This window comes from Lemur catta, chromosome 11, assembly GCF_020740605.2.
Source record: "Lemur catta isolate mLemCat1 chromosome 11, mLemCat1.pri, whole genome shotgun sequence".
NCBI classification, from domain to species: domain Eukaryota; kingdom Metazoa; phylum Chordata; class Mammalia; order Primates; family Lemuridae; genus Lemur; species Lemur catta.
The window spans coordinates 97,593,976-97,621,237 of record NC_059138.1 but is presented as its reverse complement, the minus strand read 5'-3'; the positions used below and the strand labels follow the sequence as shown (position 1 = coordinate 97,621,237).

Genomic DNA, 27,262 nt, shown 5'->3' with positions numbered 1-27,262 from the left:
GTACTCCAAGTTTTAGCTGGGCATCTGGCCTCCTGGCCAGAGACAGCTGATCATGGTCATTTGACTATGTTCTGGCAATGGGATATGAGTACAAGTGAGGCGGACAATTCGTAGATGGAGCCCGTAACAAGGAAGCAGTTACCCTCCACTCCTACTTCCCGCCTGCCTCAGGCTGGGGTGCTAAGTGAGCTCTGACCTTGCAGACAGGGTACCCCCAGGAAACGGCAGGATGGGACAGAAGCAGCCAGTCCCCAGTCACAGCAGCCAGGACTGCAAGTCAGTTCAGATAGCTCATGAAAGAGAAATACACATTCTAACTTCCTGAAGCTGCTGTTGTTTGGTTCAGTAAAAATGGCTGAATTAATAAAGCATGAAGAAGAGTACAGACTTTTTGTTAATGTTCCCAGAAAAAAAACCAAGGGCTGTTGTTTACTTTTTTCAAGAGACGCTTTAAAAAATTACTCCTACCTAGAAAAAGAGTCCAGCTCTTAAAAGAACTCTATGCTAGCAGAAATGGCAGAGATGAGAGGAGGCCCACGGTTGTCAGCAACCCCACATACCTCTCTAATAGCTGACTCACACACGGTGCCTGGCCCGATCTCCGTGTTCAGGTACATGAGGGCGTACAGGTAACCTGCCCGTCCGTACAGCAGCTCATCAGGAAGCTCTGACTCTTGGCAGACAACGGCTCTCTGGAGCTGCAAAAGTCTAACCGACAAGAAAAATTCTTGTTTTCTCAGACAATGTCTAAATTACCTCTTCCTGAAACACAAAGTAACCCCATCACTTTAGGAACTACCTGCCATTCATTTTTCAATTTAAAACTGAGATTTAAAAAAATAACCAAACACCCAGAAAATAACAAAAACTTCTCTGCGTAACTAATTCCTCTCTTGAATGTCAACATTAAAAATAAAACATCTTTATGTTCAAAATTTCTACTTTTTTATCTATTCTAAACCAAAGATAGAAGATATTTCATTTTAAAATCCAGAATTTAAAAAAAGCACTTTAAAATCTATTATAAATAAAATGGTATTGAAATGTAGCCAATGCTTGGGAATTAACTTGTGATTGTCTTTCAACAAACATTAATTTACTAGCATGTACCAGATGCTCTACCAGACCCTACGAGTGAGCCCTGATTTCTGCTTCTTCAAGGAAGAATATAAACCAATAGGTGTAATAAAAGCTTATATTCCCTAATTGTTCCATCATTAGCATATCTAATCAGTTACTTAAAGGCTGAACCTAAGATTAATTTAGTTTTTATAGTGGATCTAAGGCATGTATGCTATTATAGTTTTCATGCACTAAAGACAACCAAAAATTGCTTAGAAAAAATGATTAAAGTAATTCAAAGAAACATGTTTACTCTCCCCCAAATTAAGAAACATACATGCTTGCATAGAAAGAGAGCATAAGATCCCACCATTATGCTCAAGATTAATATACAAACTTCTTCACTTTTTGGAGAGACCTGTTTGCAATAGGGGATGAATTAAAAAATAATTTCTTTTTTTAATATCTTTCTACAGCAAGAGCTTCAACTAAGAATTGGGAGAAAACATTTCCAGTTTTAAAAACTCACTTTGTAATGCATTCCTGGGACTCACAATCACTTTTGAGTTTATGATATATCACAGCTCCTACAGCAAGGGGCCCGGCATCTCCGCAGAGGAAGGTGACCCTGCGGCCATTCAGATTCCTAAGTGTTCTCTTTACGTAATCCAGGGACCGGAGCAGGTAGGTCTGGTCACACGTGACCCGGTACAACTGCAGGTACAGAAGGGCTATGCCTGGAATAGTTCCCCGCCCCAAAAGAAAAGCATTATTACCTTTTTACCTTCTGGACATTATTTCGTAATTACATGAAATCTCTTCTACATAAATGCTATGGTTCTGAAGGGGCAATGTCAAAAAAATTAGATATCATTACTTTTCTTAAAAATGGGAGAAAAAAAAAACAACAAACCAAGACTGAGAAATTAGGGTGGAAAGAACATAAAACAAATGTAAATATATTCTCTTGCTAATTGTCCTGGCACAGTGATTTAATACCTCCTACTCTTAGACAAGGGAAGATATACCACTTCCCACTCATTCCCAGTTAATTTCATTCATTCCAAGGTTTTATCCATTCACCTTTGTATCTTAAGCTAATTTGGGTCCTTTTTCTTTTTACTTCTCATATAATCAGATCTGCCTATGTTATCCTAAATTAAATTACTATTTTTCTGGATTTTATACCCTCTTGTCCCTAATTTTTCTATTTTCACAATTTTTCAATTTTCTTTACCAAACAACCCATCCAATGGACCAACCGACCAGCGAATGAAACATTTATGAAACACCGACACGAAGCAGAGTAAGGTAGGCAGTGCAGAGGGTATAGTTTATCACCCAGCCAACTTTCTTATTTCAGATTAAAGAATAGACCCAGATCTTCAAACGAATCAGAAAAAGGTCTTTGTCTGAAAATCTCTGGAGGAGGACCTGGATGGCTTCTTAAAGGAGCACGTTCTTATGCCCAGATGCAAGAAGTCAACGTGATAGCTAACTAAAAAATGAATCAGTATAGATACATACTTTAATAAAGCATATTATAGAAAAAAGTACTGACAGAGATGACATGATGGTGAAAAGGACAAACAAAACATTTCTTTAATGTTTGGATTGAGGTTCTTCAATGTTCTGGTCTTTGTCTAACATCGTACTCTGACTTTTATTATTTTTTATTTTGCTTTTTAAATTTCTCTAAATATCTAGCTTCTTCTTTCTTTAATTCTTCTATTCAGGGTATACCACTTCTCTTTCAAATTAATCTTTAACACCTTTTCAAATTTTTATTGAGAAGTCCTTCTTTCATCATTATCTATTTCTTTAAAGATGTTGAGTTAACAGATCTGAAAGTAGCATATTTGGAAGCTCTGAAAACAAGTCTTCTTTATGAATTACTTATCACCTCCTTGAGTGCATGTTTTCTCTATCCAAAAAATGTAAATTATAAACGTACAGAAAATCTATAGTAAAAGTTAAATATCTATAAATTTCAAACAAAATATTCACTATAAGAGGCTTACAAACAAGTACTCCCTCATGGATTCAGAAATCTCTAAAAACAGGATGCTGACCTGGTTAACCTGTGAACTCAAAAAACTATAACTATGTATATTTAATGCTTAAGTATTTTTAAGTAAATGATGACAGGTAAAGAAAAAAAAGAAAGTCATTCTCACAGTCCTGGAGGCTAGGGGGAAAAAATGGTCACCATGCTTTGTACTTTTTTGGTTGACAGGTAGACGAGTTGCAGTAGGTGGCAGGCACTGGGTGAACAGGCCTTTAGGGATAAGGTGTGCGGGAGGAAGCGCTCTAGAGTCCTGATTAGGTCTTGCCGTCTTCAGGGAGCCTGTGCCCCTGGACTGTGCCCCACAGGCTTGGTGGACAGGAGGGCTAGAGGGAGCTGCAGTTACCGCCCTTCCCAGCATGGAAGGCTGGAGCCAGCGGCTGGCATCTCCCCTCCCCAGGCCAGTGAGCTCCAGAGGGCAGGTCTGGTTAAGAAAGACCTTGCTCTGACCTATTTCCAAACGGTTCTTTCCGCCTTCCCCTGCAAGAAGCAGCACAGGGGAGGGGGATTTTTCTCCGATATTCAGGTATTCACTGTGAGGGCCTGGTAGAGCTCTCAAAGGTAAAACTCACAGAAGTGTGGGAGCCTCACTATGACTGGGTCCCCCGGCAGATTTTTTTGGTTTTAAACTTAAAATTTGAATACCTTGTGTTGTCTGCTCAACCTCCGGGAGTTTTTAATCTCTCAGACTTGTCCACACTGAGCCGCTAGCAATACATGGTTACAGTTTTAAGTTTTCCACCCTGGCACTGGTTCCTGTAGTGGCTTCTGTTCTGCTAGTTGTACACTCACGTGCCACATAATGACATTTCCGTCAGCAATGAACCACGTATACATGGTCCCATAAGATTTTAATAGTGTAATCACACCAGTCCAATCTGGCTCAACTTTATGTAACAAAGCTGTGAGTTGTTTTACAGTTGCCATGGACAACCAGGTTGGAGACCACCTAACTTGAGCATGCCCAGGGGAAGGACGCAGGCAACCACAGGTTGAACCTGAGTGCTCCAACCCAGCAGCGGGGGATGAATCATGAAGCTGATGTGCGTGGCAGGGTCCACGATCCAACCAGACTGAGCCCTGGGTCACCCCACGGCACAGTCCAGTCACAGCGTGCCTCCTAGCAGCACCCCACTGCAAGATCCCATCAGATCATGCCTCCTCACCCTAGGTTTACAAAACCTGACCCCGCCCCAGCGCAGGAGCCAGAGTTGAGCGTTTCCTCCCGTCTCCTTGCCAGTCAACTTACAATAAAGCTTTTTCTTTTCTCAAAGGCTGGCGCCATGGTATTGGGCTTCCATGTGCATTAGGCAGAGACCTCACTGCCTGCTCAGCAGCAATACTATATTTTTACCATATTTTTTCTACGTTTAGACCCATAAATCCTTGCCAGTGTGTCACAGCTGCCTACAGTGTTCAGCACAGTACCACGCTGTGCAGCTTTGCAGCCAGGGCAACAAGCTCTACATGGCCTAGGTGTGCAGTAGGCCATGCTAGCCAGGTTCGCGTACGTGCACTCTGTGATGTGAGCACGATGACAAAGTAACCAAAATGTTTGTGCCCCCATAATATTCTGAAAAAAAACCTGAATAATAAATTATATATTAAAAAAAATTACCTTACAACACATGTCTCAGAGTGTATCCCTGTTGTTAAGCAACACATGACTAATTCTCTGCATCCACCTGTCTCTCCAATTTCTGGTGCAGCAGTTTGCCCTATGACCTCATTTCTCTGATGGATCTAAGAACTGCTGATTTCTCAGTTTGTTCCGCTTTTTACTTACTGTCAGAATGGAGTGGTGACTTCTAAACTCCTTATGTGCTGCACTGGAAAACTAAAGTCCCTCTTTAATTTGTTTTTGTTGCTTTTTCTTTGCTTTTTTTTTTCCCCCCTTAACAATTTGATTTAGTCATTTATTCATTCAGCAAACATTGAAACTTTCCTAGATAATGAGAATACTTTACTCTTTATAGCACTGCTGAGCTTTCTGTGGTCTTAGTTCTTTCTTTATCCCTTGTACTTCGGTCTTCATTTCTGAAATGATTTTGACTTTTCCTTTAATTTCTTTTCTTGGTTCTGTCATTTCTTATTTCCTGTGCTTTCATGGTCTGGCAGTCTCTTCTCCAAGTTCCTTTACATCTGTTTTGTGAACTTACTGCTTAACTAAGTTACAGAACTGAAACTGAAAGCTGCCGTTTTCCTCTACATCATAGTGACATTTTCCTAGTGTGTTTTCTCCTTCCATTGAGAAATTGTGATTTTCTTTTCTTTGTATCATGGAAGCGATAATTTTTTTCTTAAAATTTGAATACACAGGTTCTTTCTGGATCAACTATTAATAGGGAGAATCCCTAAAAAGCTTCAAGTAGCTTTCCCAGTTTTTGTTTGCTTGTTTGTTTGTAATCACAAGGGTATCCTCTTCTTGCTAAGTGATGAACAAGTTTAATACCTGGTAACCTTTGGTGACAGATCTCCTTTGACTCTCAAATCTTTTCTTGTGTCAAGTGAGTGCCCATCACTGCTGCTCTCTCCCTTCCAGCGCTGCCAGCCAGGGCCGCAGGGTGCCCCTGCTGCCTGCAAGCTGCCCCCTTCTGTAGCAGCTAAAGGTCCCAGACCTCTGTTCCCTGGGAGCTCTCCACGCTTTCCTCCTCGGCCTCTCCCTACACTACCTGCCCACTTTGCGCCCAGATGTGCTCACGAAGTTCCCACTGAGCTTGCGGCCCACTCCTTCTGCCTCTCCTGGATCCTTCGGCTCTCCTCACCCGCTACACTACTGTGTGGATGCTGTTTGTTTTTCACCTAACATTATTTGTGTGTTTTCTCTGTCTCACAGTTTGGCTGAAGGAGTAAGCTGTGGGTGCTTCATTTATTTTTCTTCCTACATTGTACGGTTTTAGGGAAGGTATGGGTCTAAGCAGATTCAGTACTTCTACCTGAACTCCAGCGCTCTAAGTATTACTTTAAATCATTGAAATTAAATACCTCCATGACAGCTCTGTCAGTGATTCCAAAAATTGGCAACAGATGGGGATTTTAAAAAAAAATAGGGACAGGGTCTCACTCTGTCCCCTAGGCTGGAGTACAGTGGCACAATCACAGCTCACTGTAAACTTGAACTCATGGCCCCAAGCAGTTCTCCCACTTCAGACCCCACAGTAGCTAGGACTATAGGTGAGCACCACCATGCCTGGCTATTTTTTTTTATTTTTCATAGAGATCGGGTTTCACTACATTGCCCAGGCTGGTCTCAAATTCCTAGCCTAAAGCCATCCTCCTGCCTCAGCCTCCCAAAGTGTTGGGATTACAGGTGTGAGCCACCATGCCTGGTTCAGATAGGGATTTTTAAGAAATACTGATTTCTGGACTTTATCTCCAGAGTTCCTAATATCATTCTGGACTAGAGGCTGCAAATCTTAGTTTATTCTAAATCTCTCTAGATGATTCTGATGCATAGCCAGTTTTGTGCCTAACCCCCAGGAGATTAAAGACCCTTACAACAAGAGGAAATGCTGCAAGTGAAAGACTTTTTAGGGGAAACCTGTGCTACTAATAGCTATGTTATTTTCCTTTTTAAATATTCTTTGTATTTTACTTCAGGCTAACCACAATTATCTAATTTTCTAGTTAGAATAAATTTCTTTGGTCCTATGAATGAACTAGCTCTATGTCTTTCTGGGTTTATAAGTTATAAGTTTGTAAGTTTGACATATTTAATGTCACTAAGTAAATGTTATATGCATAATGGGCAAATAATAAATGCATATAAATGTAAATACAAATACAACATTGTGAGACCCATAATGATGGTTTGGTTCATGGTGGCTTTTAACACATATACTTGTGTCTATATGCTGTTTATTAATTACACTATAAAAATTTAGCAAGAAATAGCTCTAAATTAAATTGTCATTAGGGCTTTAACCAGAATTCAGAGTAATCCCTGAGAACAGGATCTGTCTTTCATGGCCTTTATACTCCCCAGGTAGCTATTACGATGTCCTGGCTATCTGGTAAAATAGTAAGAATGTAAAAATTAGTTAAGGCAAGTTAATTTTGATATTATGTTTTTTGATGTGAAGTGTGTTACCAGTTAATTGCTATCATTAAAATAAAAGCTTTACGTATACAAATGAGTAAAATGAGTACAGGCAGTAGGTTAAATAGTTTATGTAAGAGACCAGAGAAGCCATTCAACCACAACTTGTCACAAAGACCAAAGCAACAAAAAACATTTTTTACATTGACCCTAGGGTCAGTTTGTTCTTATTATACGTTTTCTTTTTTCTTTGTTTTTTTTGAGACACAGTCTCACTCTGTTGCCCAGGCTAGAGTGCCGTGGCATCAGCCTAGCTCACAGCAACCTCAAACTCCTGGGCTCAAACGATCCTTCTGCCTCAGCCTCCCGAGTAGCTGGGACTACCAGCATGCTCCACCATGCCAGGCTAACTTTTTTCTATATATTTTTAGTTGTCCAGCTAATTTCTTTCTATTTTTAGTAGAGATGGGGTCTCGCTCTTGCTCAGGCTGGTCTCAAACTCCTGAGCTCAAACGATCCTCCCTCCTCGGCCTCCCAGAGTGCTAGGATTGCAGGCGTGAGCCACCGCGCCTGGCCTCTTATTACACATTTTCACAGACAGCTATATATTAGGTTAAATAATGTTATGAAAATATGACATACTACATATTAAAGTTCAATCTTCAGGCAAAATGCATTTCTTTAGAAATAAAATTCCAAAGCAACTCATCATTGAAGACATAGATTGAGATTTCATTTAAAGGGCATAAAATTTTACCATTTTAAAGGAAAGAAAATTTTAAAGCCATAATCCAAGAATAAAACACACCAGTTACTTATATCTGTATTCTTACCTGTCCAGCCAGTGTAGGCAGAGCAATCATGTGGATCTGCTGTCTTCAGCCCTTCTTCCATCTGCTGCAGAAGATCTTTGATTTTGGTCTGGATCCGCCTTGTGAAATTATGAATGATCTGAGAACCAAAGGAGATAATTTAAATTGCACAATAGGCCAATTTGTAATAAATACTCTAACAGTCTAAGTTGTACGAACATAACAGAAAGAAGTTATTTTACCTGGCCCATCTCAATACTTCACTGGCTGAAATCTACTTTTTAAAAAACTGTTATTATTTTTTTTTTGTAGAGTTGGGGTCTTGCTATGTTATCCAAGCTGATCTTGAACTCCTGAGCTCAAGAGATCCTCCCGCCTCAGCCTCCCAAAGTGTTGGGATTACAGGTGTTAGCCACCATGCCCAGCCTACCTTGGCTTTTATAAGGTTTATTTTTTTTATGAGATAATGCCCTATATGGATTGTAACTCCTAAGTAGAATTACAAAAAACAATTTGCAGAAACCAAAGAAAAAAGCCATTAAAAAAGATGGATATGACTACAAAAACATTTTAACTTCTATAAGATAAAGAACATAAATAAGAAAGATGGTTTAAAAGCTACTGACAAAGGGGAAATATTTCCAATATAAGATATCATAAATCAACAGAGAACATAATATAGAAATAGACCCCAAATTTTTAACACATGTCATATAGAAGAAATATAAAACGATAAGCATATGCAAAAAATGTTCAACCACTTAGTGATTAATGAAATGCAAATAAAAACAAGTACCACGGTTTTCCTATTAGATTAACAAAGAATAAAATGTTTAAAAAGTATTAAGTCCCAAGGCTTCCAGGAGCAAAGGAAACAGGTATTATTATTAATTGCTGGTAATCTCCAGAGAAATACGCAATAACCTTAGCTGCTCTAGAGGGCACAATACACACCCAACACCTTCCATGATCCACTTGTAGTTAGTAATGTAGAAACCTTGAAACCACAGGGGCACAACTCCTACCCCTAGTCCTTTCTCTTACAGTTGATTTATGTGTTATATAACTACGTGAGAAATAAATCCTACAACATAATGCTGTAACTGTTGCTTAAAAAAACAATTACCTGTTTTGTAAGCAAATTAAGAGGTAAAAAGGCAGACAGAAAAAAACAATTTCTGCATATGCCCAGATATCTACCATTTTCAATGCTCTTCTCCTCATTCTTTTCTTAGACTATCAGTTTTCATCAGGTGTCATCTCCCTTGGCATTTCTTGTGGTGCTGGTCCACTTTAACAAACCCTCTTAGGTGATGGTGTTTTTTAATCTGGAAACACCTTTACATTGCCTTCATCCTTTGAGAATATTTTCACTGAATAAAGAATTCTCGATGGTGGTTTCCTTCAGGACGTTCACATGTTTCATTCTCCTCTGGTCTCCACATCAGCCATTTATCAGACTCCCTGTATATAACGTGCTATTTATCCTGCTCCTTTCAAGATTTGTTCTTTATCTTTGCCTGGATTTGGGCTTCTTTGTGTTTATTCCTCTTGGTGTTTGTTGGGCATTTTATATCTGTAAATTTGTATCTTTCATTGCATTTTTAAAATTCTCAACTATTATTTCTTCAAATATTTTTTCTGTCCCATTCTCCCTCTGCTTTCCTTCTGTGATTCCAACTATACCTATGCTGTACAGTTTGAGATAATCCAACAGGGCCCTGAAGCCCTGCGTTTTTCCCTTCAATCTTTTTTCTCCTCTATTTTTCACATTGCATAATTTCTATTGATCTACTTTCAAGTTCACTCATTTTCTTTCTTCTGTCTTCTCCATTTACCTACTAAGACCATACAGTGACTTATTAGTTTCAGATGCTATATTTATTAGTTCTAAAATATCTATAAGATTCTTTTTTTATGGTTTCTATTTCCCTGCTAGGATTTCCTCATTTTTCATTCATTGAAAGTATATTTTGTTTAACTTCATGGACGATAGTAAAAGCAGTTTAAAACCCATGTCTGCTAGTTTCACTATCTGGTTCATTTCAGGATTAGGCCCAGTTAATTTTCTTTTCTCTTGAAAATGTGTTTCTTATGAAGGAGAGCCGAATATGCCATCCCAAAATATGCCTTTTTGAAATAAGAATTATTTTGAGCTGAAGGCTCCAGAGAAGCAGATGCAAGAAAAGCTTTCTGCCTTCCTCCATTTGCCTAAAAGCAGGATATACGTTTATAAAGGCATCTGTCCTCCCCTCTCAACCAGTGAAGACAACTTTACAAGGTATAAGCTGGGAAAGGCACCAGAGAAAGCTATATAATGAACTCCACTGATTTGCCTTCCCATCATGTGCCCCTACCAGAAACTCAAAAACTCAAAGTCCTTTTCCTATGTCTTGTCACTTCTCTAAAAATTTACTATTCTTTGTTGAAGATGCAATGTAAGTCAAATTTCTAAGCCTCTTTGAGATTTACCCATTCCCTACGTATCTCCAATATATTTATAAAATACACATGTTAATAAACTTGCTTGTTTTTCTCTTGTTAATTTGCCTTTTGGTAGAGGGGTCTGTCCCAGTAAGAACACCGAAAGGTAGACAGAAAATTATTTTTCTTCCCTTTATTTTCTTGGTTCTTCGTGTGTCAGATAATTTTGTATTGCACCTGGAATGTTAATTTGCAGACTGTTATCTTGCATGTACAGAATTGCAAACTCTGTTGTCTTGGGCAGCAGCTCCGGTCTCACTCCACATCTTTTGTCTTTAATTGAGCTTCGTTGAGTCTGTTCCAGGAATGTATCTTTCAAAATTTGGTTAGGAACACATTTAGACAAAATTTGGGGATTCCCTTCTTTGGCTCATCCCTCTTCCCCATTGTCTTTAGCAGCCATGGTTATCCATAGTTTTCTGGTTTTCCTGAAAACAAGTTTTTCCCATAGGCACCCCCTGCCACCACTGTGTGCTCCACATAATTGGTACTTAGCTCCAAGATTAAGACCTGGAGACAGGAACTTACTCCACACCACAGGGCTCCTCTCCTCCAGTCATACCTGATAACCATATTCCATAAAACCTGGACATAACACAAAACTATTTACAACCTTATACTATAGAATTTGGACAAAATACAAAAAAAAAGCAATTGCACTCTGGTCTGCTTACTATCCAGTGCCTTTGAGTAGTTGCTTTGCATATTATATCGAAGCTTTACAGTTGTTTTATACAGGGAATCCTCCAGTAGGGAATAGCCCATCATTACTGGAAGTATAAGTTCCTTATAACTGCTTTTTAAGTTAAAAAAAAATTCCAGTTTATTCCCCTTTTTGTGTACCCAATGTACATAAATTATCAATAAACCCCATCCCTGACCACATTTTTAAGCCATCGTAAGTAATAGCTGAGCGTTCAGAGATGGGTATATTCATTTTAAGACCAACTCAAGAGGATTTAAATGTAGATATTTACAAGTAAACACATTTCTGCCATAATATGGGTATTGAATATGATTTTCCCCATTAACATTATATTTATTAGTTGCCCAAAGTTATAATGGGCAGCTAGACAATGGATTCTATTAAGTGATTAAAACAGCATTAGCTTTCAAATTGTATCTTTTCATTAAATATTATTCAAAGTAATAATTTAATTACAATAATTTCTACTCAATCATGGTAATAAAATACCTTCTCTTATGAGAAAAGTGGAGCTAGAAATCTAAGGCCAAAAACAATTTCATGAAAATCTCTATGAATATGTTTACTTAAATAAAGTGATAAAGACAGTAGTACATCAATGAATGCAATATCAATATTTCACTGACCTCAAAGGTGATGTAATGAGTACTATGCAAACAGATTTGATTTTACCAATCTTTGCTTATTAGCAATGCTTTCTGGATTTGTCATTCCCTACAGTTTTGATGATGAGCTTTTAAATGTATTTTACTTTGATGCTGTTAATGTACCAAAAATAATAACTGATTCTCCATCTAACTTCTTAATAACGTTTTGACTCCAAGTTAGTAACTTAAGACTCCTGAGTCTTGCCTTTGGTTTCTACTGGAATCAAAGAGATGCAGAATAATCTGCATGAGAAGGAAAAATTAAGATAATACTTCGCTAATATCTGGTGTGGCAGAGCCTGTAACTTAGTACCTAGCCCATATCTATTCCTCATAACCTCTTCCTTCTTAACAAGAATTCTGATTATACTCAGAACATTAATGTGTCAAGCCTGGGAAGAGGTACTTGCTTTCCCATGTAACAGTTCTGACCAATGACACCTAAGCACAAGTCTTCTAAGAGATCTTGGAAGGTTCTTATTTTTCCTGAGAAAAGAGAAAGAAATACATATTTAGCACTCCCCTCATTTTTATCCCTTCTCCCTCCTAAAAACCTGGACGTGATGTCTGGAACTACAGCAGCCTTCTTGTATTATGACAGAACAAACATGAGAGAAAAACCAAACTAACTGTAGAAACCCTGGCCCTGATCTTGCTGAAGCCAATCAACACCACAGCTGCCTACCTCTAGACTTCTCATTACATGGGGAAAGCAAAGCAGTCTGATGAAAATACTTCTAAATTGAGTGTTCTGTTTATCGTAGCTGAAGGCAGGACTAACTCACACTCATGCTTGGTACTGGTTCTGTCACAGTGACTTAATTCCAAAGCATATGCTATTAACCCTTTATTCCTCATAAATGCTCCTGGAGTATGTTTTTAAGGCTTATGATTACTTACTCTAACTCCCTTTAATATTTTCCAAACTTTCATTACAAAAATCATTTCTCTGCCCTTTGCTTTAAGGTACTTTTTCTAGTTCCTCTTTTTCTAACTACTTCTCAGAAAAGGGACTTCTAATTTGTTTATACTGGAACCAAAATCTCTTCAACAAAGAAAATTTATTACACTATAATTCTACTTGGATTTGATGGAGATTACCATACCAGGAGAAATTTTAACTGGCTCATCTCATTTAATCATGGTATTATTACAAAGGTAACTAATAAGCACTTATTATGTGCCTGGCACTAAGTGCTTTACATGATATTTCAATTAATCTTCACATCACCCAGTGATTTTGTTTCTTAGGTGAGAACACTGAGGCTTACTTGTGGTCACATGATAATCAGGCTGTCTAATTCTAAAGTTCCTGGGCTTCACATGCACTGCTTACTGTAAAATTTTTTTCTTGATTCATATTTACATTTTACCGATAGATTTTCAGGACTTACAGCCTTCACTCAATCACACCATATGAATACAAACACATACCACACGGCACAGAAACAGCAGGAGCAGTGAAAGAACTTTGCAGGTTTTATCTCTGACTCTGGGATTGATTTTTAGCAATTACACTGCAACCAGAAAGAAAATGTTCTTTCCCTACATGGTAGGCAATTTTCTCAAACCAGGATGCCCAAGTGTGTTATAAAGCAAAAATATACTGGAGCGGATATTAATCACAAGTTGTAAAACTCCTTGGAAGGCGTCGCTGCACCTATTATTCCAAATGATATAGAATGCATGTTTATGGCAAGATTTATTTCTCTTTCTCACAGTGTTTTCCCTGGTAATAAATCTTAGAGTTGAGATGAGCAAGCTTTTTATTTTGGCAGGGAAGAGTGAGGAGGGGGAAGGGAGATGGAGGAGGGGGGAAGAGAGAAAGATACCGAGACGGGCAGACAGACACCAGGTGATATTTAAGCATACGATTTACTCCAGCTATGTTGCTGAAAAACTTTCTGGAAATTGAATTATTCTTCTTTATCCATATGTTTTCCATGTACTACACAAGAATAAAGGAAATAATTCATTTCCTAATTTGTCATTTCCTAGAACATATGCACATATTCTGTACCTCTCTGCCTCTACTCTAGAGTTTAGACAAGGTGTGGGTTCACATGAGCATGTTTACAAGCTGTGTTTTTGTACTGTATATGGAAAAAGTAAAAAGTAGATTTTCCAAAGTTTTACAATTTTACAAATATTGGTGATTAGAATGGATCCACAGTGTAAAAACTTACTGAAGATAAACACCCAGATTTTCTCTATTTTGGAGTAAAGCTTTGTAAGCATAATATAATTGGTATATTAACTTAATATATATTAAAATACCCAACATTACATATATTTCTGTATATATTTCAGATATCTATAAAATAGGTAAGAAAAAAGAAAGAAAATGTGGATCATTAGTAAATTTTAAGTCCAATATGAGATTATTTTATTAACTTATTCTTTTGAAAAACAAGTAATCAGTGATTTCCATGTGCCAGCCACTGTTATTGGGACAAAAAGTTTACTAAGACTGGTTACCCCCCCAAGCGGGGATAACCCAGGGTCTAATGAGATAAACATAATTATGACTCCACATGATGCCTGACTAGCAATATACAATATGGTATATTCAGAAAAATATGTATGTCTATGTAGACTAACATATGAACACTTCAGAAAGGTCTATAGCCTGGTGCTGCTAGGAAAATGGTAGACCTTGGAAAACAATCCTTAGTTCTCCCTTAGAGAAGGTATCGGGAATGTGCTGGGGCTGTTATCAGATCCTTGCTCCAGGGGCAGGCAAGTATGTGTTCGGAAGTATCATCAGTGGGGCATTTTGTGGACCAGAAGGCCACGAAAGCTTGTTCCACACTGGGATAAATGCTGCTGAGCTTGCTCTGCAGGGCTGTGTGTGTGTGCGTGTGTGCGTGCGTGCGTGCGCGCGCGCGCGTAGCTGCTGGATCCTAAACTCCACTAAAGGAATACACAGCCAGCCCTTCAGTCTGTTGCTGCCTTCACCACCATCACAGTTCATGGTGAAGGTACAATCACTATTCCCACTTCACATGACAAACACGAAGCACAGGGAGAGAGGTGGGGTGACTTACCAAAGTCGAACGAACAGCCAGTGGCAGAACTGGAGTGTGAACCCAGGCAGGCAGCCCCAGACTACAAGCTCTTAACCACCATGCTAAGAACATTTACAACAGGCAGAATGGCTCCCAAAGATGTCCTTACACCTCAAACAGGCTATAGATCTTAAAATAGGGAGAGTATATGGGATTGTCCAAGTGGGGCCCAGCTAATCCTAAAAGCCCTTAAAAGCAGAGAATGGGCCGGGCGCGGTGGCTCACGCCTGTAATCCTAGCACTCTGGGAGGCCCAGGCGGGTGGATCGCTCAAGGTTAGGAGTTTGAGACCAGTCTGAGCGAGACCCCGTCTCTACTAAAAATAGAAATAAATTATCTGGACAACTAAAAATATAGAAAAAATTAGCCAGGCATGGTGGCGCATGCCTGTAGTCCCAACTACTCGGGAGGCTGAGGCAGGAGGATCACTTAAGCCCAAGAGTCTGAGGTTGCTGTGAGCTAGGCTGACGCCACAGCACTCACTCTAGCCTGGGCAATAAAGTGAGACTCTGTCTCAAAAAAAAAAAAAAAAAAAAAAAAAAAGCAGAGAATGTTCTCTGACTGGAGAGACAGAGAGAGGGGGCAGAAGGAGAAATCAGAGAGATGTGAAGTGGGAGGGCCACGTGTAGAGCAAAGGAAGGGACCAGGCAGCATCTAGGAGCAGAGGCCTGCCTGGCTGACAGTCGGCAAGGAAAGGGGCCACAGTCCAACACCCGAAGGAACCACACGTGGCCAAAAACCCAAATGAGACTGGAAGGATGTTCACCTCAGAGGCTCAGGAAAGCGCTGCCCTGCCGACACTTTGATTTTGGCCTCATGGAATTCTAAGTAGAGGAGCCAGCCAAGCCTCATTGTACCTGGATTTCTGACTTACACAACTGAGAAAAAATAAGTAAGTGCTGTCTTAAGCTGCTAAATTTGGGGGAATTATTTATGCCAGCAAGAGAAAATGAATACAACTTTCTTATCCAACCTTTTGAGAGATCTGGGAATGGTCAAGTAACACAGTTCCCCAGACAGCTCTGAGAGCGCCCCAGGGAAAGAGATGTACCTTTCGTGAGTCTCACTGAAAGACCAAGGTTTGCCATCTGGAAAGCAGGGGGAGGATTTCTGTGCCTCAGGACAAAGAGGATACGAAAAAGGCATTTAAGTGAAAGACATGGTAATCCTGGAGAAACGAGTCATTCTACCTGAAAACTAAGGAAATGCAATCATTCTCTTTCTAAAATACTTACATTCTTCTGTATTTTTTTTAATTTAGTGCTAGTTTGAGGAAATACAACTGCCATATATATAATAAAAATACAGAGATCTTAAAAAAGACTGACAACTTTTAAAGAGTCATGATCTTAACCTCAAATAGAGGAGAACGGAAAGTCTCAAAATAGGCATTCAACACGCACATATAAATAACTCCTAAAAAGAAAAAGGTAAGCTTTGAACAGTTATGCATGAATCAAACTTTTGGGTTTGAATACTACTTTATATGCACCAGAGGAGCTTACTAATAAAATCATTTACCACACTCCCAAGATACACTAGGTACTTGAAGCACTTTTCTAATTTAATCCTCTTGATAATCCTAAAACAGCATTATCAACCCCATGGCATATGAGGAAACTGAAGCTAAGAAAGAATGACTTGCCTACTTTTTTAAGATGGTAAGAATAGATTTTTGACCCGCATTTCGTATAGGTGATGATATATGTACAAAGTTGCAAATGTATAGAACAGTAAATAATTCTTTCTTACAAAAAGTTTTTCTTGTTTTTTTTTTAGTTAACTTGGGTGGGTGGTCTTCCAGTGAGGACCAGAACATCTGCTAGACAAATTCTAAAAGAGCTGTAACACTACTACAAAAAGTTTTAACAAGCCTTTTTGTTAGGGGGCCTGGATCTCGGGGGAAACAGCATTTCATAATCTCAGCTCTCTTAGGCCAATGATCATTTGTAAATCACATGCTCTGTGATGGTTACACAGAAAGAGTGTAGGCTTGGTTTTTTAACACTCCATTCTGCAAACAAATAAAACAAAAGTACCTCAATCCTTACCTTTAAGGTAATTACTGAAGGTAAAAAACGGGGTGGGTGGGGAGAGCTGTATATTTTGGCAGTAAAGAGTTAGACTGGAGTGGAAACATACTTTCATTAGTGGTATTTTCAGTAAACAAGCCCTTCTCTAAACTGCATCTGTACCAAGAAAATGCAATTTGCTTAGATGTTTGAAAATATTTCACTTTCCCAAAAATAGGCATAGATTTACATAATCAGGTCCCTTTCTGTTCTTCTTATTTTGAAGTCAGTAATATAATAGAAAATATTCCAGATTACCTATCCTAAGTACATACACCTAGCCCAATTTTGATGTGTCATAAAAATTCACTGATAATCTGCTATGCATACTCTCTAGGGGATATATATACTAACCACAAGGAAGTTTATAATTGCAATAAAGAACCAAGGACAAACTAATAGATGGCATATTAATAAACTGAACTCAAGGGCTCAAAACAAACATAAATATACTTCAAGAGATGATGAGGACCCCATGGAGATAGTGGGACATAGTGGTCAAATTATATTTAATTATGGAACGCTCTCAGGGAGAATTTAGGTTTCATTTTGATTAAACGATTGCTGTACAGTTTTAATTAAAATACATGGAAGACAGGAGCATTTTCTGAAAAGTTCAGTTTGTTATATTCAATTTTATTCAAGCAAAATTTGCTCAAAACGTACTCTGGCCCTAGAAGACTGCTAGCTGCCCTTATGGGGTACATTCCTCACCCAGACCCTCCCAAAGTATATCACAGAGTCTTCATCTACATTAGCTTAGAATATCATCCAGGAGACCAAGATGCTGACATGTGCACATAACATTTTAAATAGAGATTTATTTTTTTTATTTCAGCACATTATGGGGGTACAAAAGTTTAGGTTACATGTATTGCCCATGCCCCCCCACCCAAATCAGAGCTTCAAGCGTGTCCATCCCCTAGACGGTGCACATCGCACTCATTATGTATGTATACACCCATCCTCTCCCCCACCCACATCTGCCTGACACCCGATTAACGTAATTCCTAAATGTGCTCTTAGGTGATGATCAGTGACAACAATTTGATGGTGAGTATATGTAGTGCTTATTTTTCCATTCTTGGGATACTTCACTTAGTAGAATGGGTTCCAGCTCTATCTGGGAAAATACAAGAGGTGCTATGTCACCATTATTTCTTATAGCTGATTAGTACTCCATGGTATACATATACCACAGTTTACTAATCCACTCATGTATCGATGGGTACTTGGGTTGTTTCCACATCTTTGCAATTGTGACTTTTGCTGCTAAAAACATTCGAGTGCGGATGTCTTTTTTATAGAATGTCTTTTGTTCTTTTGGGTAGATGCCCAATAATGGGATTGCTGGATCAAATGGTAGGTCTACTTGTATCTGTTTAAGGTATCTCCATATTGCTTTCCACAGAGGTTGCACTAGTTTGCAGTCCCACCAGCAGTGTATGAGTGTTGCTGTCTCTCGGCATCCATGCCAACATTTATTGTTTTGGGACTTTTTGATAAAGGCCATTCTCACTGGAGTTAAGTGATATCTCATTGTGGTTTTGATTTGCATTTCCCTGATGATTAGAGATGTTCAGCATTTTTTCACATGTTTCTTGGCCATTCTTCTGTCTTTCTTTTGATAAACTTCTATTCATGTCCTTTGCCCACTTTTTGATAGGGTTGTTTGATTTTTTCTTGTTGATTTTCCTGAGTTCTAAATAGATTCTAGTTATCAGTCCATTATCAGATGTGTAGCCTGCGTAAATTTTTTCCCATTCTGTAGGTTGTCTGTTTGCTCTCGTGACAGTTTCTCTGGCTGTGCAGAAGCCTTTTAATTTAATCAGGTCCCATTTATTTGTTTTTGTCGTTGCTGCGATTGCCTTAGGGGTCTTCTTCATAAATTCTTTGTCTAGGCCAATGTCTACAAGAGTTTTTCCCACATTTTCTTCTAGAATTCTAATAGTTTCACACCTTAAGTCTGTTATCCACTGTGATTTGATTTTTGTGAGAGGTCAAAGGTGCAGATCCTGTTTCAGTCTTCTGCATGTGGCTATTCAGCTTTCTCAGCACCATTTTATTCAATAAGGATTCTTTTCCCCAGTGTATGCTTTTGTCTACTTTGTCAAAGATTAGATAGCTACATGAGGACAGTTTTATATCTAGAGTCTCAGTTCTGTTCCACTGGTCTGTGTCCCTGTTCTTGTGCCAATACCAAGCTGATTTAATAACCATCAGCCTTGTAGTATAAAGTCTGGTAAATTAATACCTCTCATTTTGTTCTTGTTGCCTAAAATTGCTTTTGCTAGATGGAGTCTTCTCTGGTTCCACAAAGCGTAAAATCAGTTTTTCTATATCTGTGAAAAATGATGTTGGTAATTTAATAGGGATTGCATTGAATCTGTTGATCACTTTGGGTAGTACAGACATTTTAACAATGTTGATTCTTCCGATCCACAAGCACGGTATGGTTTTCTACCTGTTTACGTGCTCTGCAATTTCCTTCCTCAATGTTTCATAGTTCTCCCTGTAGAGGTCCTTTACCTCCTTAGTTAAATATATTCCTAGGTACTTTGTTTTCTTTGTTGCTATTGTGAAGGGTATTGAGTCTTTGATTTGGTTCTCAGTTTGACTGTTATTGGCATATACTAATGCCTCTGATTTGTGTGTATTGATTTTGTATCCTGAGACTTTACTGAATTCATTTATCAGTTCCAGGAGTCTCTTGGTTGAATCCTTGGGGTTTTCTAGATATAATATTATATCATCAGCAAAGAGTAAGAGTTTGAGCTCTTCTGTCCCCATTTGTACGCCTTTATTTCTGCTCTCTTGCCTGATTGCTCTCGCAAGGACTTCCAGCACTATGTTGAATAGCAGTGGGGACAGTGGGCAACCTTGTCTGGTTCCATTCTAAGTGGGAATGCTTTCAATTTTTCCCCATTCAGTATAATGTTGGCTGTGGGTTTGTCATATATGGCTTGTATCATTTTTAGGTAGGCCCAGTCTATGCCTATTTTGTTAAGCGTTCTTATAAAAGGGTGTTGAATTTTGTCAAATGCTTTTTCTGCGTCTATTGAGAGGATCATATGGTCTTTGTTTTTGCTTCTATTTATGTGGTGTATTATATTTATAGATTTGCGTATGTTGAACCATCCCTGCATCTCTGGGATGAAGCCCACTTGGTTGTGATGGATTATTTTCTTGATAAGCACCTGGATTCGATCTGCTAGGATTTTATTGAGAATTTTTACATCTATATTCATGAGGGATATTAGTCTGTAGTTTTCTTTTTTTGTTGTGTCCTTTCCTGGTTTTGGTATCAGAGTTATGTTGGCTTCATAAAATGTGTTAGGGAGGATTCCATCTTTCTCAATGTTGAGATTTTAAAAAAATGAAACTATACTATTAATAAGCAAAAATGCCTCTAGTAATATAAAAATGCTTTTTTAATTTCAATACATGTATTCATTCATTTAACAAACATTTACTGAGTATGTACTATTTTCTTAGTTCAGCATCAAACAGTGTAGATATTTAAAAATAAAAATGACTCAAGCATATTCAAGAAAAAATTCTTGTTCAAGGAGAGAAGTGAAGAGAAACAAAAATAAATCATAGTAAGCCCTTTAGTAATCACCAATTAACTGTTCAGAGCTTTTGTCTGAGGTTTTAAGCACAGAGAGGTAAATCTGAAGACCCATGGCATGGTTCACGTCAATTTTCAATTGTGCTGAGGCCAGAACGTGAACAGTGTGTGCTGGGAGAGTGTGGGTAGAACTCCCCACCTCCACACTCCCCGGGGTGCAGTGTGGCTGTTCCTCATTGTCCTGCCACCCTCAGCAGGAGTCCTGCCCCCTCTCAGAGATGAGGGGAGTGAGTAAAGTATGTGGTACCGGATTTAGAAATCTGGAATTTGTTGACAATCTGAGGACCCACCCATATGAACACTGCATATCCAACCATATTTTCCTCAGAAGGAAAAGGAGACAAGAATAAGCATCTCCCTAAGAAGGAAAAAGTGAAGGCTATATGTTTTTTCCTGTATTCCAATGAAAATATAAAATTTAAAGAAATTTTTCATTATATTTTATACTATAATAAGGAGAGATATACATAATAATGTCAATAGCTGTCATTAACTGAACTCTTACTATTTAGGTTGGTGTAAAAGTATATTGCAGTTTTAGTATTGTTGAAATTTGCCCTTTGATATTGGAATTCATTCTTAAACATGATTCTGTTAGATATCATCTTAGTGTGCATTTCTTGCTTTAAGAAGCATTTCTTGCTTTAGTGTGCATTTTTTGCTAAGGACTTATTATTTGCTGCTTATTTTATGTTTATTTTAGACTATGGAAATGATGCTAGACAAAAAGCAAATGCTAGCAATTTTCTTATTCAAGTTCAAAATGGATCATAAAGCAACTCACTACTATCCACCACACATTTGGCCCAGGAACTGCTAATGAACGTACAGTGCGGTGGTGGTTCAAGAAGTTCTGCAAAGGAGACAAGAGCCTTGAAGATGAGGAGTGCAGTGGCAGGCCAACAGAAGTTGACAATGACCAACTGAGAGCAATCAGCAAAGCTGATCCTCTTACAACTACAAGAGAAGTTGCCGAAGAACTCAGGGGTCGACCATTCTACAGTCGTTGGACACTTGAAGCAACTTGGAAAGGTGAAAAAGCTCAGTAAGTCGGTGCCTCATGAACTGACCAAAACTCAAAAAAATCATCATTTTGAAGTGTCGTCTTCTCTTACTGTATGCAACAAACCGTTTCTCGATCAGACTGTGACATGCAACGAAAAGTGGATATTATACAACGACCAGCTCAGTGGTTGGACCCAGGAGAAGCTCCAAAGCACTTCCCAAAGCAAACTTGCACCAAAAAAAGGTCATGGTCACTGTTTGGTGGTCTGCTGCCGGTCTGATCCACTATAGCTTTCTGAATCCGGATGAAACCATCACATCTGAGAAGTCTGCTCAGCAAATGGATGAGATGCACCGAAAACCGCAATGCCTGCAGCCGGCATTGGTCAACATAAAGGGCCCAATTCTTCTCCACAACAACGCCCGACCGCACGTCATACAACCAAAGCTTCAAAAGTTGAATGAATTGGGCTACGAAGTTTTGCCTCCTCCACCATATTCAACTGACCTCTTGCCAACCAACTATCACTTCTTCAAGCATCTCGATAACTTTTTGCAGGAAAACTGCTTCCACAACCAGCAGGAAGCAGAAAATGCTTTCCGAGAGTTTGTCGAATCCCAAAGCACGGATTTTTACAATACAGGAATAAACAAATTTATTTCTCATTGGCAAAGGTGTTGATTGTAATGGTTCCTATTTTGATCAATAAAGATGTGTTTAGCCTAGTTGTAATGATTTAAACTTCATGGTGTGAAACCACAATTACTTTTGCACCAACCTAATACTTACCTATGTATCTGTATTACTAATTATATTGGGCACTGTTCTGAATATTCTAAATGTATTAACTCAATTAGCCATTGTAATAACCCAGTGAGAAAGATGTGGTTATATTACAACTATATTATTACAAGCTTTTAACAAATATGCTATATTATAATAAGAACTTCAATTAGCTTTTTCATTTAACCATTTATAACAAGTTGATGTGGTAAGAAAATAAAGGTTCAATGTGGTTAAATGACTTGCCCAAAGTTTATAGCCAGTAAGTGGCAGAAAAGTAGGAGTCAAACATAGGTCTATCAAAATCCTTAACTGCTGTACACTATAGTTTATTTCTAAAAGACAGGCAATGCTAACTTACCACATTTCATTAGTTTCCTCTCCATAATCTCACCATTACCCTTCTATGTCAGTATCTTTCCACATCAGGAACTGAAAATTGGCTGGAGGTGAAGTTCATATTAAAAGAAAATTCAACAAAGCTATATATAGACCCATACTCCTCAAATTTATGAATTCCCTGGCCTGGGGATTTTGTTAAAATACAGACTGTGGTTCCTTAGGTCTGGAGTGGGATCTGCATTTCTAACAAGCTCTCAGGAAATGCTGAGGCTTTTAGTCCACAAACCTCAGTTTGAGGAGAAAAGTTCAGAGTATATCCCCCACCCTCCACCCAACACACACATTACTTTAGTTCATTTTGAATGAAGAAAAAAAAATTGTAATTCTCTGGACAGTTGAGAAGTAGCGATTTCCTTATGTTTCCATGATATATTATGATGTTGAACAAATTTTGAAGCAAAAGAACATCCACTTTTAAAGAAAAGTATGGAAAATTAAATAATGAATTATAAAATAAAACATTTCCAATAGCTAAAGATTATGTCAAATTACAGACAGCAAGTAAGAGTTTTCCTGATTCATTTTTCTGTGGAAAAGGTTTTAAAATCCTTTAGATGGACCAGAAACTAGAAGAGAACACAGGGGAAAAGCTCCTAGATATTGACTATGGCAATGATTTTTTGGATATCACACCAAAAGCTCAGGCCACAGAAGTAAAAATAAATAAATAGGACTATCAAACTAAAAAAGCTTCTGTCCAGCAAAGGAAACAATCAGCAAAATGAAATGTCAGCCTACAGACTGGGAAAAAATATTTGCCAACCATATATCTGAGAAGGGGTAAATATCCAAAATTTATAAAGAACTCATACATCTCAACAGTGGAAAAACAAACGAATTAAAGAATGGGCAAAAGACCTGAATAGACATTTCTCCAAAGAAGACATAAAAATATCCAACGGGTGTATGAAAAGGTGCTTGGCATCATTAATCAGGGAAATGCAAATCAAAACCATGACGGGGTATCACTTTACACCCATTAGCATAGCTATTATCAAAAAGTCAAAGAAACAGATGTTGGCAAGGGTATGAAGGAAAGGGAACTCTTGTACACTATTGGTGGGAAGAGGGGTAAAGAGAGGAAATGGGGAGACATAGGGCAGAGGATATAAAGTAGCAAATATGCAGGACAAACAAGTCTAGAGAGCTAAGATGCAACATGAGGACTACAGGTAATAAAACTGTTTTGTATCTGGGATTCACGCTAAATGAGTGGATCTTAGCGGCTCTTGCCACAAAAACAAAAACATGGGTAATTATGTGAGATTACTGATATGTGAATTTGCCTCACCATAGAAACCCACATACTACCTTTATTATCCCATAATACCATGTTGTATACCTTAAATATCCACAATAAAATTGATTTTAAAATAAAGCTACCTTTTTAGCCTCATGACCCCCAGTGTCGTTCACGCCCCCTCTTCTCCAGTCACACTTCACTCCCTGACATTCCCTGAATGCACTGTCTCTTACGTCCTTGCTCATGCAGTCCTCCACCTTCGCCTGGAAAATCCCCACTTAACCTTTCAAGAACCACATAAATATCATCTTAACCTGAAAAGCCTTCCCTGATACTAATGGGCAGAATTAATCTCTCTTCTTTCTTCTCTTGCACCGAGATATCTTTATATATTCTCACTGTAACACTCATTGCATGATTCTGGAGGGGTCCATTTCCACCAGGTTCCCCTGGTGTATCAGCAATTTCTCTGCCGGCTAGTGAGTAGCTATGGCCATGCCTTCTCAGACAAGTTCAAGATCTCAGACCTGGCTGCAGGGCCCTACATTTCAGGTTATTTATGCTCCCATGTTATCCCTCCACTTGATTACGCTTGATTACACTTACTGTCTTGCTTCTAATGAACGGAACATGGCAGGAGTGATGGTACATCACGTCTGAGATTACATTGTGCAGTAACTGCTGCTCCTGGCACACTCTTTCTCTTTGATCACCCACTCTGGGGAAGCCAGCCACTAGGTCATGATGCAGCCCTATGGAGGGGCCTGTGTGGTGAGAAACTGAAGCCTCCAGCCCACAGCTACTGAGGCGATAACCACCGATAACCACCATGCGAATGGGCTTGCAAGGTTTTCCTGCCCCAGTTGAGCCTTAAAATGATGTCAGCCCTGGCTGAGAGCTGGACAACAGTTTCCGGAGAGATAGTGAGCCAGAACTACAACTGGATTCCTGACCCTCAGACACTGTGTGAGATAAAAAGTGCTTATAAAGTTGCTAAATTGGGGGTAATTTATCACACAGCAACAGAAAACTAGTAACGGGGACCTTCTCCTTGAGTGCCCTCTCAGTGCTAGAGGTTTAGCTGCTCCTTGCTCTGCTGTTCCTGTATTCTTCACAGTTCTCTTTTACTTCTCATGATGTATGCTATTAGTGAGTAAAGATTACATAATCTACCAACCCAGTAACAGTTTATTACTAAAAATTCTTTAAATCACTTACCTGATCTCATTTTAGGTTAGCTGCACATACGTGTGAGATACATGTGTAATCTCATTACATCAGTCTCCTTATGGTTAATATTGATAACAGCTCTTTATATTAAACTTCCCCTATCAAATTGTGTGGTTTCCGGCTGACTGACAGATAAAGCTGATGCTACTGGTCAGAGACCACTCTTTGAGGACCTCTGGCTCAGAGTAATCATGACTTGGCGTCTAGAGCTGTGACCAATCCTCCTGAAGTCCACAGCCACTACAAAATCAAATGAAAGGGAGGAAGTGGCTGTTAGAAAAGTAAGAGTGTCTGTTTTCCATAATTTAAAAAACTGCTACTATATTGGTTTGCTGCTTTTCATACATTCGGACAAATATTGTAAAAAATGTTACAAGTGCCTATTTATGGAAATACAATTCAGAGAAGCAGATCTGAGTGGTTTTAGAACTGGAGGTGAATTTTATTTATTGATTGATTACACCAAATATATACACAGTTAACCTAAAATAAGATCAGGTAAATGGGCTGGGCATGGTGGCTCACGCCTGTAATCCTAGCACTCTGGGAGGCCAAGGAGGGAGGATCGTTTGAGCTCAGGAGTTTGAGACCAGTCTGAGCAAGAGTGAGACCCCATCTCTACTAAAAAAAAAAAAAAATACAAAGAAATTAGCCAGACAACTAAAAAAATATATATAAACAATTAGCCAGACAGGGTGGCACATGCCTTGTAGTCCCAGCTACTTGGGAGGCTGAGGCAGTAGGATTGCTTGAGCCCAGGAGTTTGAGGTTGCTGTGAGCTAGGCTGATACCATGGCAGTCTAGCCCAGGCAACAGAGTGAGATTCTGTCTCAAAAAAAAAAAAAAAAAAAAAAGATCTTAGTAATAAACTGTTATAGTGTTAGTATATTTATGTAATCTTTACCTACCACGGCATACATCATCAGAAGAAAACCATTCAACACTTAACTTAGAAATTAACAAGTTACCCTCTGCATGAGTTTCCTAGTGGTGTCACAAACTGGGTGGCTTCAAACCACAGAAATTTATTGTCTTACAGTTCTGGAGGCTCCAAGTCCAAAATCAAAGTGTCAGCAGGGCCAAGCTTGCCTGAAATCTATAGGGGAGAATCCCTCCTCGCCTCTCCTAGCTTTTGGTGTTGGAAGGCAACCAAGTCTCTGACTCCATCATCGCATGGCTATCTTCTTTCTCCAGGTGTGTCTCTGTTGCTCTTCTTTTCTTATAGAGGACACCAGTCATACTGGATTAAGGGCCAGTATGGCCTCACCTTAACTAATTACATCTGTCACAACCTTATTTCCAAATAACGTTCCAGTGGGTTAGGACTTCAACATATCTTTGAGGGGAGGAAAGGGGAGACACAATTCAACTCATAACACCTTCATTTTCATGTAATTTCACATCTATCAAATGCATAGCTTCACATCTTTATCTTAATTGCATTCTCAACATATTTTAAGAAATAAAACAAATTTTAACAATTATAATTTTATTTGCATAGAGATATCACAAGCCCTATTAGTTATTTGTGGTTTAATTTTCTTTTAAACATAAGTCAGTTTAGTATCTAGTTGAGGACAAAATCACACTTATCCAGATGTAAAGGGTAAAAAGAAAAACATGCCATTTCAGAAGCTGGAGTTGAATCAGAGTTTATCTCCTTTGAGGTTGAAAATGAAACTCACCTGCTCCCCACACTGCTTTGTTGTTCTCATGGAGAATGTTACCAACATCAAACACCTGTCAAGAGTTCATGTCACTCATCTTTCACTAAACATTGCAGTAACCTACTTACCCCAAAGAGTATTGAGATAGCAACCTGTAATAAGTATTAATGATGGATTTTTTAATGCTTCTCAGGGATTTTTGTTATAAAAAACGAACACTAAGTCACAAATATAACAGGTATATGTATGTAAAAATAGAAAAAATCTAGAGAAAAACCAATATTGATATATGAATTCTAAACCATATGACTGAAATTGTTCACTGTAAGAAAGAGGCTAACATTTA

At 38.6% G+C, this 27,262-nt stretch overlaps 1 protein-coding gene and 1 non-coding gene across 2 annotated transcripts in view; both read right to left on the bottom strand.

The window, feature by feature from the left end:
* The window catches only part of LANCL2 (LanC like 2), a 57,106-nt gene that overhangs the window by 28,212 nt on the left and 1,632 nt on the right, over positions 1 to 27,262 (bottom strand). Inside the window, exons 2-4 of the mRNA XM_045564910.1 lie at positions 8,000 to 8,117; positions 1,592 to 1,799; positions 561 to 708 (exon numbers count right to left, since the gene is read on the bottom strand). Coding sequence (XP_045420866.1) covers positions 561 to 708; positions 1,592 to 1,799; positions 8,000 to 8,117 — 474 coding nt within the window. The remainder of the gene's footprint in view (positions 1 to 560; positions 709 to 1,591; positions 1,800 to 7,999; positions 8,118 to 27,262) is intronic.
* Positions 16,674 to 16,735, bottom strand: LOC123647861. The gene has a single exon (XR_006738392.1). It is a non-coding gene; the product is annotated as a U7 small nuclear RNA (small nuclear RNA).